At 47.5% G+C, this 12528-nt stretch overlaps 1 protein-coding gene and 1 pseudogene across 1 annotated transcript in view; one reads left to right on the top strand and one right to left on the bottom strand.

Annotated features, from left to right (window-relative positions):
* Positions 1 to 12528, bottom strand: part of GLT1D1 (glycosyltransferase 1 domain containing 1) — a 114502-nt gene that overhangs the window by 26258 nt on the left and 75716 nt on the right. The window contains exons 9-11 of the mRNA XM_011988887.1: positions 11940 to 11983; positions 10143 to 10263; positions 1727 to 1825 (exon numbers count right to left, since the gene is read on the bottom strand). Of these exons, the coding sequence (XP_011844277.1) occupies positions 1727 to 1825; positions 10143 to 10263; positions 11940 to 11983 (264 nt within the window). The remainder of the gene's footprint in view (positions 1 to 1726; positions 1826 to 10142; positions 10264 to 11939; positions 11984 to 12528) is intronic.
* The window catches only part of LOC105545846, a 1238-nt pseudogene continuing 812 nt past the window's right edge, over positions 12103 to 12528 (top strand).

Raw genomic sequence — 12528 nt, 5'->3', positions numbered from 1 at the left:
CACACCCCACCACCCACCGCCCCATGAAGTTTTCATGTTGTTTGTGCTGGAATTTGTTTACAACTCTGTGAGAAGCAGGCAGTGAAAAGCATGACACGTCATCACACTACAGAAAGGGAGAGTGAACTTGAATTAAACATCTGCTGCAAGAAATCTTAAAAACTGAATATTCAAGTATTTGAGTTTTCAGTTTCGAAGCATAGCTTTCTGGATTTTGGAAGAGCATATGTGCTTTAATAAAGACGGTTAGTAGTAGAAGCTAATATTTTTTTAAGAAGCTAATTTTCGCTGAACGTGGTGCTCATGCCTATAATCCCAGTACTTCAGGAGGCCAAGCAGGTGGGTCACTTGAGGCCAGAAGTTTGAGACCAGCCTGGGCAAAAAGGCGAGATCCTGTCTCTACAAAAAATAAACAAAATTAGCCAGGAGTGGTGGCGCATGCCTGTGGTCCCAGCTACTTAGGAGGCTGAGGTGGGAGGATTGCTTGAGCCCAGGAGGTCAAGGCTGTAGTAAGCCATGATCACGCCACTGCACTGTCTGGGCTACACAGTGAGACCCTGTCTCAAAAAAAAAAAGATTTTTATTTACTAGGGATAGGAAGTGACAATGCCTTTTTTTTTTTTTTGAGACAGAGTCTCACTCTGTTGCCCAGACACAGTGCAGTGGCGTGATCTTGGTCCACTGTAACCTCCCTCTCCCAGGTTCAAGTGATTATCCTGCCTCAGCCTCCGAGTAGGTGGAATTACAGGCATGCACCACGCCCAGCATTTTTTTTTTTTTTCAATCTTTTTAGTAACGACAGGGTTTCACCATGTTGCCCAGGCTGGTCTCAAACTCGTGACCTCAAATGATCCTCCCACCTCAGCCTCCCAAAGTGCTGGGATTACAGGCGTGAGCCAGTGCACCACTGCACCCAGCCAACACCTTCCCTTTTGATAACATCGGTGTTTAGTGAGCTCTCAGCACGTGTCGTGCGCACCGCTAAAGCTCTGCCATCAATGCATTCAGCGCATGTCACAACTCTAAGAGGCAGGTGTTACAATAAGCTTCACTTATCCGGAAGGCGAAGTGAGGCTTGGAGACTCGGCCAGGGTCACTCTCCGCAGGAGGCACTCTGGGTGTTGGATGCAGGCAAACCCTGGAGGACGAATCCCCAGAACCATCTGTGGCCCCCTACACTGGGCAATACCTTTCCACGCTCCTGGGAGGTGATGGCACACATGTGTACCCCAGAAGTCACCGGATAACCAGCTAAATCAAGGGACAGGTACATGGCCCTTTCTTCTATTTCTCGACGTACACACATGTTCATGTATTTACGCAGGAACCCTGCATAGTTTGTGCATTTGTTTCAAGGAATGAAAAGTGATCACATAAGCGCTCGTCCTCTGAAAGCCAGCAGATGTTCCATACATACAAGGTTGTATCTGAGACTACCCATTTCAGAAATCAGAAATCCAGACATCTCAGAGGTGACGTATCTTTCCCAGCTCTGTACAGCAACTTGGCAACAGAATCAAGAATGGAACTCAATGCTCCTGTTCCCTAGGCTTCTGCTAGTGGCACACCCAGGCAGCTGCCCAGGTAATAACAGAAGATAGCACGCTCTCTGCAGGGCTCCGGCTAGGACAGGAATACTGAGCGCTAACAGAAAGACCCTCTCCATTAAACACAGGAAAACTATTCAGACGAGGCGAGTGCATGGAGGGAAAGAACTTTTCTTTACCTGAGGATTGGAAAACAGTAGCCCTGTGACTTCATGCTTCACCACGGCAGCATTCCCGGGGATGTTCCTGGCCAGCACCGGAACTCCTAAATCCATCGCCTGGAGAAGACAGGAGGAAAGGGGGCAGAAGGCAGTCATTTCAAGAGCCTCTGCGGCAAGGTGAGCCAGTGTGGGGCGGAATAACTTCTTGGGTTAACTGGACCTCTGGCACCTCACAAAAAATACGCCTTGCCAAAACGAGATCCCAATCTCAATAGCACGTTTGAAAATACATCTGAACTTTAATTACTTACTATGTTTGGAAGCTCTGAAACACTATATACTGTAATCGCTTGTCTGACGTAATTATTGCAGTGTCACAAAGAAGCCCCTCTCTCTGAATGCTCATTGGATACCTCTTCACCGACCACCTGGAGGATGTGTTTTTAATCACCATCGTCTCTTTCCCTGAGGAAGCCATTTCCTTCCAGCACAGGCAAGGGAGTATGAATGCCACAAAAACCAAACTCAGCTCTCTGGCATGCAGACAAAAGGAAAAGGAAAGCGATTTATCCTTCCGATGAGTCACGAAGCCGACTTTCCATTTCCGAAGGTCTGGGATAGGCACCTGATACCCCACAGCCTGGCAGCAGCTAGCAGCTGGGCCACAAGACGACAGCCCGACAGCACAGTGTGCAGCCCTGGCCCCGCCTGCCCGGACAGGAGGCATTTTGGGAGTTCTCTTTCTACAGTGCTCGAAGCTCAGTGATGTCAGGTCGAAAGGAAACAGAAGCCAACTTCAAGGGGATCCCACCGACCACAGCAGGACAATTTTGCAACTTCAAAAAGAATAATGATTGTAACAGATGGTAACACACTAAATTTCAAAAATACCTGATTCCCTAGTGATGAGAGGGAAATGAAAGGAAAGAGGAGGAGGAGGAAGAGGAAAAGTAGGAGGAAGAAAAGGGAAGGCTCTTCTCTGCAGAAGAATCTGCACATATACTAAGTGTAGAGAGAAGAGCAGAATTAGAAAATCATCACACTGTAACCCCCAGTGTAATGAGTGACTCAGGCGAGGATTGGGGATCAACAGTGGATCCCAGTGGATCCGGATCAAATCCGTTAAGTAAAAGGTCATCAGGAAACAGGATGGTCTCCGACTTACAATGATTCCGCTTAAGATTTTTTGACTTCATGGTGCTGCAAAAGCAACACATGTTCAGTAAAAACCATATTTCAGCAACAATATAACCATTCTGTTTTTCACTTTCAGTACAGTATCCAATAATATCTTCCATGAGATATTCAACACTTTATTATAAAATAGTTTCATGTTAGACGATTTTGCCCAACTGTAGGCAAACTCAAGTCTTCTGAGCATATTTAAGGTCAGCTAGGCTGAGCTATGATACTTGGTAGTTTACGGGTATTTAACGCATTTTCAACTCACAGTATTTTCTTTTTTTTGAGACACAGTCTCACTCTGTCGCCCAGGCTGGAGTGCAGTGGCATGACCTCAGCTCACTGCAAGCTTCGCCTCCCGGGTTCACGCCATTCTCCTGCCTCAGCCTCCCGAGTAGCTGGGACTACAGGTGCCCGCCACCACGCCCGGCTAATTTTTTGTACTTTTAATAGAGACGGGGTTTCACTGTGTTAGCCAACTCACAGTATTTTCAACTTGTGATGGGTTTATTGGGATGCAGCCCATCATAAGGTGAGGAGCATCTGTGTTCCCAAAACCCAAAGCACCACTCCACGGATGACTTATCAGTTACAGAGAAGAGGTAAGGCTTCACAGTGGAGCCATCTGTCACCAACAGCCGGAAGAGCTGACCGATGTGTCTCCCGTTTGACGTGGTGGGAAGCACACATCACCTGCGTGGAGTCCCAGCTGGAGGTGGGAGGTAAATCCAACCCCAAGGAATGCATCAGCCCAATCTATCTGTGTGTTCTCTAGGACAACTGACCAGGGCCCCTCAGAGGGCTCGATGTCATGGAGAGCTATGGGGAGCTGGGCTGGGGGACACTAAAGAGACACAAAGCCAAATGCAATGCATGAATGCTGTGTGGATCCTGCCTGGAAAAAAAAAAAAATACAACACCGAGGGAATTACGCATGGAGTGCATATCCAGTGATGTAATCTGACTAACACTGAATTTTCCCAGGCGTGCTCATGTCTTCCCAGGTGCAGGAGAGGACACCTGTTCCACAAAGTTCCAGAAAGAAATATTAGCTGTGCTGGGATCAACCACCTTCTTTCAGATGATCTGGCAAAAGAAAGAGAGAGGAAGAGGGTGTATGTGTATGGAGAGAGACAGGGGAGAGGAAGAGGAAGCAGGAGGATGAACGTGGGTGAAGAGTACACAGGTATTCGCTGCACCATTCTTTCAGTTATTCTATAGACTTTAGACTTTTTAAAAGTAAACAAATGATAACATTTGTAAGGGAAGCTCTGAAGCTGATCGGCCTGGGTGTGAAACCTGGTTCCACTAGATGCTACTCGTACCATCTTGGGTCAACATCTCAACCTCCCCCAACTGTTTGACTGTTCCCCTGAGGTAAAACAGAGATAAAAGTATCTCCTTCATAAGGGTAGTGGGGAAGATTAAATAACCTTTTTTTGCGGGGGAAGGGGGCACAGGGTCTCACTCGGTTGCCCAGGCTGGAATGCCATGGCTCAATCTCAGCTCACTGCAATATTCGCCTCCTGGGCTCAAGCAATCTTCCCACCTCAGCCCCTCTAGTAGCTGGGACTACAGGCACATGCCACTATCCTCAGCTAATGGTTTTAAAAAATTTTTGTAGTGATGGGGTCTTGCTGTGTTTTCCACAATCATCTGAAACTCCTATGATCAAGCAATTCATCCACCTTGGCCTCCCAAACTGTTGGGATTACAGGTGTGAGCCACCGTGCCTGTCCAGACTAAATGGCTTAATACTACAGAATTTACATCTGTCTCTGGGCATTGTTATAACTGCAGATGAGATTATAGTAGCAGGTGGGCTTCCTACCTGACTCAGTAAGTTTTATAGAGCATAGTGACCTGTCCTAGGTCTTGAGAATGCACTTCACACCCATAAATCCCAAGTAAAAAACAGGTGACCTTAGAAGCAGACATCGAGATAAAGTAAATTAAAATTATATTAAAGCTATATTAGGCCGGGCGCAGTGGCTCACGCCTGTAATCTCAGCACTTTGGGAGGCCAAGGTGGGCAAATCACCTGAAGTCAGGAGTTCAAGACCAGCCTGGTCAACATGGTAAAACCCCGTCTCTACTAAAAAGACAAAAATTAGCCAGGCCCGGTGGCGTGTGCCTGCAATACCAGCTACTTGGGAGGCTGAGGCAGGAGAATCACTTGGACCTGGGAGGCAGAGGTTGCAGTGAGCCGAGATTGGCTATTGCACTTCAGCCTGGGCAACAAAAGTGAAACTTTGTCTCAAAAAAAAAAAAAAAAGAAAGAAATTTCCCTTTTTAGCCTCCCCCTCCCCACCCCACACTCCTGCTCAGGGACCTCATTCTCACTTGATTACCTCTCTCTCCAAATACGTTCCCATTCTGAGACGCCGGGGCGAGGACTTCAACACAGGCATTTGGGGAGGGGCCACCGTTCAGCCCACGCCACCATGGAGCCTCCCTGAGCACATCCCCACCGCCCACTGTCCTGTCTGCTGCTGCGCTTCCTCCTCAGCACTTACTACATCCTAAAGTTCTCTGTTCCCTCTTCCCTTTGCCTGCTTCCTGCCCGTCTCCCAGCTCTTCTTTCAGTCCCTCACAAGGACATGGGCTCCATGATAACAAGGCCCTTTAGCGTCTGTCCGCTGCAGCGTCTCCAGAGCCTGGCAGACCCGGCACTCTACCCACTTCTGCTGAATGACAGAAGGCATGAACATACTCATCCCACCTGACGGTCCACGGCGCAAGGGGAGACGCAGGGAAGGATTCCACACTGTGGAGGGCACGGCCCTGCCTGCAAGGAAAACCGCAGTTCAGCAGAAAAGACGCAATGCAACCCGCTCACGACGTTGTGAAATGAACAGAGGGCAAAGAGACTTCAGTGGAATCTGAGGGTTGCACATTTACAGAAACCTAGTTCTGAAGTCACCTCTTGAGAAACCAACAAAAAGTGCCTTTAACAAAGGAAACGTCTTAAGGAGAGAAGAACTCCTGGACAATGGCGACGGTGTGCAGCTGGGCCTGACAGGTGCGGAGACGGCCGGTGCCTGGGCGGACGGCGCACGGAGGTGAGTGTGCTTGCCCTCAGAACGTGCCCCGTGAGTCCACAGGGGGGCACCGTGCACGACTCACAGGCTTGGGACAGAAAGCAGTTCAGAGCCAGTGTCAGGGATCCCACTCTGGAACTAAGACAAATGAAATGTCAGGATCCAAGATGCACCTGACACCTTCGTGTTTGAACTTAATTGATTAGGGAAAAAAAAAAAAAACTGGCAAGCAAAAATTGCCTACATTTACAGTGTACAACATGATGGGTTTTTGTTTTGTTTTGTTTTGTTTTGTTTGAGATGGAGTCTCGCTCTATCACCCAGGCTGGAGTGCAGTGGTGTGATCTCAGCTCACTGCAACCTCCGCCTACCGGGTTCCAGAAATTCTCCTGCCTCAGCCTCCCTAGTAGCTGGGATTACAGGTGCAAGTCATCACACCCGGCTCATTTTTGTATTTTTAGTAGAGACAGGGTTTCACCATGTTGGCCAGGCTGGTCTCGAACTCCTGACCTTAGGGGATCCACCTGCCTCAGCCTCCCAAAGTGCTGGGATTATAGGCGTGAGCCACCCCGCCAAGCCACAACATGATGTTTTGATATACATCTACCCTGTGGGATGGCTAAAGCAAGCTAATTAACATATGCATTACTTTATACTTGTTTTGTGTGGTGGGAACACTTAGGACCTACTCTTAGCAATTTTCAAGGATACAATATATTGTTATTAACTATAGTAGCCATGATGTGCAGTACACATCTTTTGAACTTATTCCTCCTAATTGGAAGTTCAGGTCCTTCAACCAACATCTCCCCACTCCGCACACTCCCAGTCTCTGCTACCCCCATTCTACTCTCTGCTCCTATGAGAACTCACTTGATTTCTTATTTTCCCCAGATGAGCTCTCCAAGCTCTTATCAGGCAGAGGGAAACTTCATATGAGACTCTTTGTAAAAGCCTTTGTGGCCAGGATGCCATTTTCAGCAGGGCTGATAAAGGTTTACACAGACACTGCCTCTGTTCTACCCTGCAGAACAGTCGTAAGAAACTCAGCAGCCAGGCCCCTCCTGAAAGCAAGTGAAGCCTGATTTGTGAGGGGTGGCCACCATCACCTGTACCTATGATTGTTTAGGCTTCAAGGTAATTCTGGTACATACCTGGGGCTCGAAACCCCCATGTCTAGATTTTGTTGCAGGGAGGTTGGCTTGCATTTTAATGGTCTTTACTGGGCGTCTGTCAAGCCAGACAAGCATTGCTTGTCACGTGGCGATGGCGTTGGGCTGGATGTGCCCACAGCGCATTTGGATCTTACATAATTGGGGTTACAGTGATTCTCAATGGGGGTGCCAACAGCATTTTGGGTACAACTCTGATGCAATGAATTGATTAGAATCAATTCAGATAGCCAAAGTGTTCAATCATGGAGTAAGTGTCTGTCACTTTTGAAGGAATTGATCTTTTGACCTTTCAGAATTAGCCGTATTCTGGCACCTTGAACCGGCACCCCACCTCCCTGCAGCTGCTCCATCCCAAATACGTGCCAGTAGCATCTTCCTAATGATGAAAACTCAAAAGGCCCTTCAACTTTCCAAAGCGGCAAAGGCATCTCACCGCCGAATCCACACACACACTTACAAACACACAAACACGCTGACACACTAGTCGAGGTTAAAGTGACACAGAGTCACAGAGTCACCTTGAATGACCTCACTATTTCAATCACTAGGTGCAATCCTATTTCAATCACTAGGGCTGGAGTCTGGAAGCCAAGGGGCCAGGAATCACCTCCTTCCTGCAGGTGCTCCTCTCTGCTTTAGAAGATGGGCTTCCTCTCTCAGGCAGAGCGTGTGTGTGCGTGCATGCATCTGTCGGTGCATGTGTGTGAGCATGTGTGTGCACCTATGTGTATACGTGTGTGTGTGTGCGCGCGCGTGTGTGTGTTCTGGGGCCGGGAAAAGAGCCTAATCGTGACGGCTGGGATGAGCAAATAACTGTTTATATACTTTTAATGTAATTGTCTGCAGGATTCAACTCTAAAAAAGCTCAAAACTGGAAACAACTGATTAGTTGTAGAAGTGTTCACGCCGCCGCCCACGCATCCAGCTAACGTTTGATTTTCGGAGTTTATCAGTAAGAAACGTGTTTCTGCAAATGGGATGCGTATATGCTTCCATGGGAAAATACAGCTAATTCTGAAAGGTCAAAAGATCACTTCCTTCAAAAGTGATAGACACTTATTCCATGATTAAACGCTTTGGCTATCTGAATTGATTCTAATGAAATGCACCCTTACCACTCCTCCAAAATCAGCTTCATTCAAAACCCTTCGCCCAAAGGTTATTTGGGAGTTTTCAAAAGGAACACAACATCAACATTTTAAGGCAGTTGGAATTGCCAACAGCTGCCTTTGCTTTGAAGTAAATGAGGTTTGACAGCGGCAGTGAAATGCTGTGTGTGCTGGTTGTAAAATCATTCCCGAATTCCACTCTACCTTTCCTTAAGAAGTTGAAAAAACATGTATATTTACCTACAAAGGAGCAATTCACAATAGCTCAAATACTGGGGCCATCAGCATATACACTTTTAAAGCTAACATACTGCTCAGAGGACTGCAGCTGGGAGCTGATTTGAAAGGACAATGGAGATTAATACTAGCAACAACCCCTAAACTGAGGTGCTGACGTCTGGCTGAGGATGATCACGTTACAAACTCACACTTTGCACTTTGAAAGCATCTAACAGCAGATTCATGAGCACAGATACACAGCTGTTACCGGCTCCCTCCGTGTTTTTTTCTTTTGAGGTTTTTTTCTTCTTTTATAAATGATGCCAAATTAAGAGCAAATATTATGCACACAATGTCAGGCATTTCTTAAACGTAGGGAGAGGATTTTTTTCCTAGTTTACCACGTTCTCTCTGGACCCCTAAGGTTTGCAGATCTTAACTTTTGTTAGTAAGTTCAGTACATTCACCCGGTATCCAAGGGGATACATGGATATCCCAAAGACTTATGATAAAGTAACAGCATTAATCTAAGTAGACACTGAAATAAGAAATCCACATATTCAGAAAGAACACATGAAACCTGGGCCAAAGACCTCAGGAAGCAGTGGCCACGTTTCTCTCGACAGGAAAACAGGCTTTATCATGTGCCCATCAATGCATGCTTACGCCATGTCTGTCGTGTGCAGCATGTGCGCCGAGAACCACCAGGGGTGCCACGCATGTGGTACTGGGTGCTTTAATCACATGAGGAAAACCCGGTGCCAAAGGCTGGTGTTGGCATGAGTGAGTCCAGCCTGCTCTTTTCTGGGTTCATTCTTCAGGAGCCCCCAAGGCAATGAACTAACCCCAAAACAAGAGAAGGAACGTCTTTTTCTGTTAGACACAGGCCAGTGATCCTCCCCAGGAGCTAACATCAAGCATCGAAGATCATGGTAAAATGCCCCAGTCAAAAACCTCTCAAGGAGGAGGAGATGTTGTAGGTGGTCCCATTGCAAAGGGGATGCGAGGATTTCCAGGACCTTTTACAGAAGAGGGGACACAGCCCAGCCAGAACCTGCCCCGGTTTCAAGAGCACGGTCTTCCCACTCCAACCTCGGTCCTGAAAACACAGATACGCTGGTGGGGAATTGCAGAGTGGTGCTGGGATAGACACATTTTGTCAAAAAAGATGAAGCGATTTTACAGAGCTGACTGCTAGATAAAGAGATCAGATCCACCCTGGCCCCCACGCCACCCCGTCATCTGTGATCACTACCCTGCCCCTGTCTCCTGCCACCTGCAAAGTCCAGCCCTTTCTTCTCCTCCCTCAAGCTCTGGAATTACAGAAAATATGGAAAAGAAAGAGAAAAGATCAAGTAAAAGGAGGCTTCCTGCAAAAACACCTTCATCCTGTTTCCTGGCCCAATCTTTCGTAACCTTAGCTGCCTTCCTGTCAGAGATATTTAGACGGTCAGAGAGGCAATGCCATCCCAGTTTTATTTTACGTCATCGCTGGCAAGGAGAAATAGCAATGAGAAATGAAATGATATTTTTAAACTTCCAGATAGAACTTCAAAGGTACTTTTGAACTCCAACGGGTATGCTGCTTGGCCTTTTTAGCTTTGAGAAGTGCAGAATGCTATTGACAAAGTCGTCACCTCCATAAATAAGAAAAGGAGTGATGGACAATTTCATACTCCCAATTTCAGTACTCGAGTTACATAATTACCTCCAGAATTGCAGCTGACATGCCTTCAGAGACAGAGCTGTTCACCACCGCGAAGCAATTCTTCACCACCGCGTGCAAATCTTCTTGGGGCATCTCTCCAATCAATCGAACCCCAGCGGCCCTGAAACACAAAGCAGGAAGAGGGGCTCTAATTCCAAGAATCTCATGGGTAGGCAGCTGGGAGGAGGAGAGATGACAGTTTGGGTGTAATACTTTAGATCAGCAAGTAAGCATTGTTGACCAAGCGTTCAGCCGGGAGAAATATACTGGGGTGGAAATCCTTACAGCTCATGTCCCTGACAAGGGAGGGGGGGAGTTGCTTAACATGTCTGCTTTTGTTTTCAGTACGCTCAATAAAGACACCTGCTCTCAAGGGCTAGGAGAGTCAGAGATAAGGTTTGTGCCATTTTCTCTGTATGATTTAGAAAACATTTTTCTAATAATTCAACTTTTTTTCAAATAATTTTTTAAAATACTAATAAGATAATAGGAATAGAAATAATAGAAACAGGCCAGGTGCAGTGGCTCATACCTGTAGTCCCAGCACTTTGGGAGGCCAAGGCAGGTGGATTACCTGAGATCAGGAGTTCAAGACCAGCCTAGCGAACATGGTGAAACCCCATCTCTACTAAAAATACAAATATTAGCCAGGCGTGGTGGTGTGTACCTGTAATCCTAGCTACTTGGGAGGCTGAGGCAGGAGAATTGCTTGAACCCGGGAGGCGGAGATTGCAGTGAGCTGAGATTTTGCCACTGCGCTCCAGCCTGGGTGACAGAGCACGACTCGGTCTCAAAAAAGAAAAAAAGAAAAAAGAATGGAAATAGAAATACTAAATAGTGATGATAATGTCACAAAAGCCCTGTTCCCAGCACACAGCGTTGACAGCTATTTTGTCATAGACATTTTGCCTTGTTCTATTTTTTTCACCACACAATGTAAATCTTCACCTTTCTTTGATCTTCCCAGTCCCCACCACTGGCCACCACTCTCACGGCTCTGCCATGCCTCCCTTCCCTGAGCAGGTGATACTTTTGCACACATGCATCTGCACCTAGGAGCAATCTGAAGATCCCTGATTATAGATGGGGAAAAAACCAGTCTTTGTCAGTGCCCTTGGTGGTTGGTGTGGCCAACGAGTCTGGCTGGAATCCCGGGGGCTGTGAGGACACCACTTTACAGGAGGCTGACCCAAATGAGACCCACATCCTTCTGGTCTGCTCATTCCCATCGCCCCACTTACAACGCAGACTGATGACACAGCTCTAAAGCCACCACGTCACCTTCAGAACGGGAGCCACAGGCCGAGGAAGGCAGGACAGAGACAAGCGCCAAATCCCTGAGGTCTCCGCGAAGCCTCCACTTTGCTCCCTGACTGACCACCCTCAGACTTGTCGATGTGGGCAATGAAACCTCAATGTGTTCAAGCCTGTGCTGTTGGGTTCCCGGCTGACAAACGCAACTTATAACCAACACTCCAACAAATTGCTCCCCAGACAGGCTGTGACAAAGGGGAAATACCCCTCCATTCTTCCAAACCTTTGAGACTTTAAATCTTTCCATTTTGGCCAATGTGATCAGTTAAAAATTATAATCACAAAGTGGTTTTTATTGGCATTTCCCTGGGCAAATACTGGTGCCTAGGATGCCATGGGCTCGCTGGGAGGATGCACCACACGAGGAAACACTTGGAAACTGCTTGGAATAGTGTCTGGGACTGGATAAATGTGAGTTCAGGTAACTCAGAGGCCACTCAGGCTTCCCGTTCTGCAAAATGACTGGTCTCCACCAACTCTTACCTTCTCACTTTGGCTTTTACTTCCCTTGTAAACACTGGATCGACCTGAAAAGAGACAAAGATAAATGTCAGCGGTCGCCGCCTGCTAGTGGCACTGCTAGCCGGCCAGCACGGGCCAGGCCAAAGCCCTGGTGCCAGCGTGGCGCGGGCCCCGGTCTGAGGCCATGGGGGTGTCCTCGCGGCTGCTGTGCGCGGTGACCATGGGGGCCCCGGGCTTGGGCAAGGGCACCGTGTCATTGCGCATCACCAAACACTTGGAGCTGAAGCACCTCTCCAGCGAGGATCTGCTCCAGTACAACATGCTGTGGGGCACAGAAATTGGCGTGTTACCTGTTCTCACTCATAAGTGGGAGCTGAACAATGAGAACACATGGACGCAGGGAGGGGAACATCACACACTGAAGCCTGCTGGGAGGTCGGGGGCTGGAGGAGGGATAATGTTAGGAGAAATACCTAAGGTGAATGACGGGTTGATGGGTACAGTAAACCAACATGGCACATAGATAGGTATGTAACAAACCTGCATGTTGTGCACATGTACCCCAGAACTTAAAGTATATATAAATATAGAAAGAAAGAACAAAAGAAAG

The sequence above is a fragment of the Mandrillus leucophaeus genome, unplaced genomic scaffold, assembly GCF_000951045.1.
Source record: "Mandrillus leucophaeus isolate KB7577 unplaced genomic scaffold, Mleu.le_1.0 Scaffold34, whole genome shotgun sequence".
Taxonomy (NCBI): domain Eukaryota; kingdom Metazoa; phylum Chordata; class Mammalia; order Primates; family Cercopithecidae; genus Mandrillus; species Mandrillus leucophaeus.
This window is presented reverse-complemented; position numbering and strand designations above follow the sequence as displayed.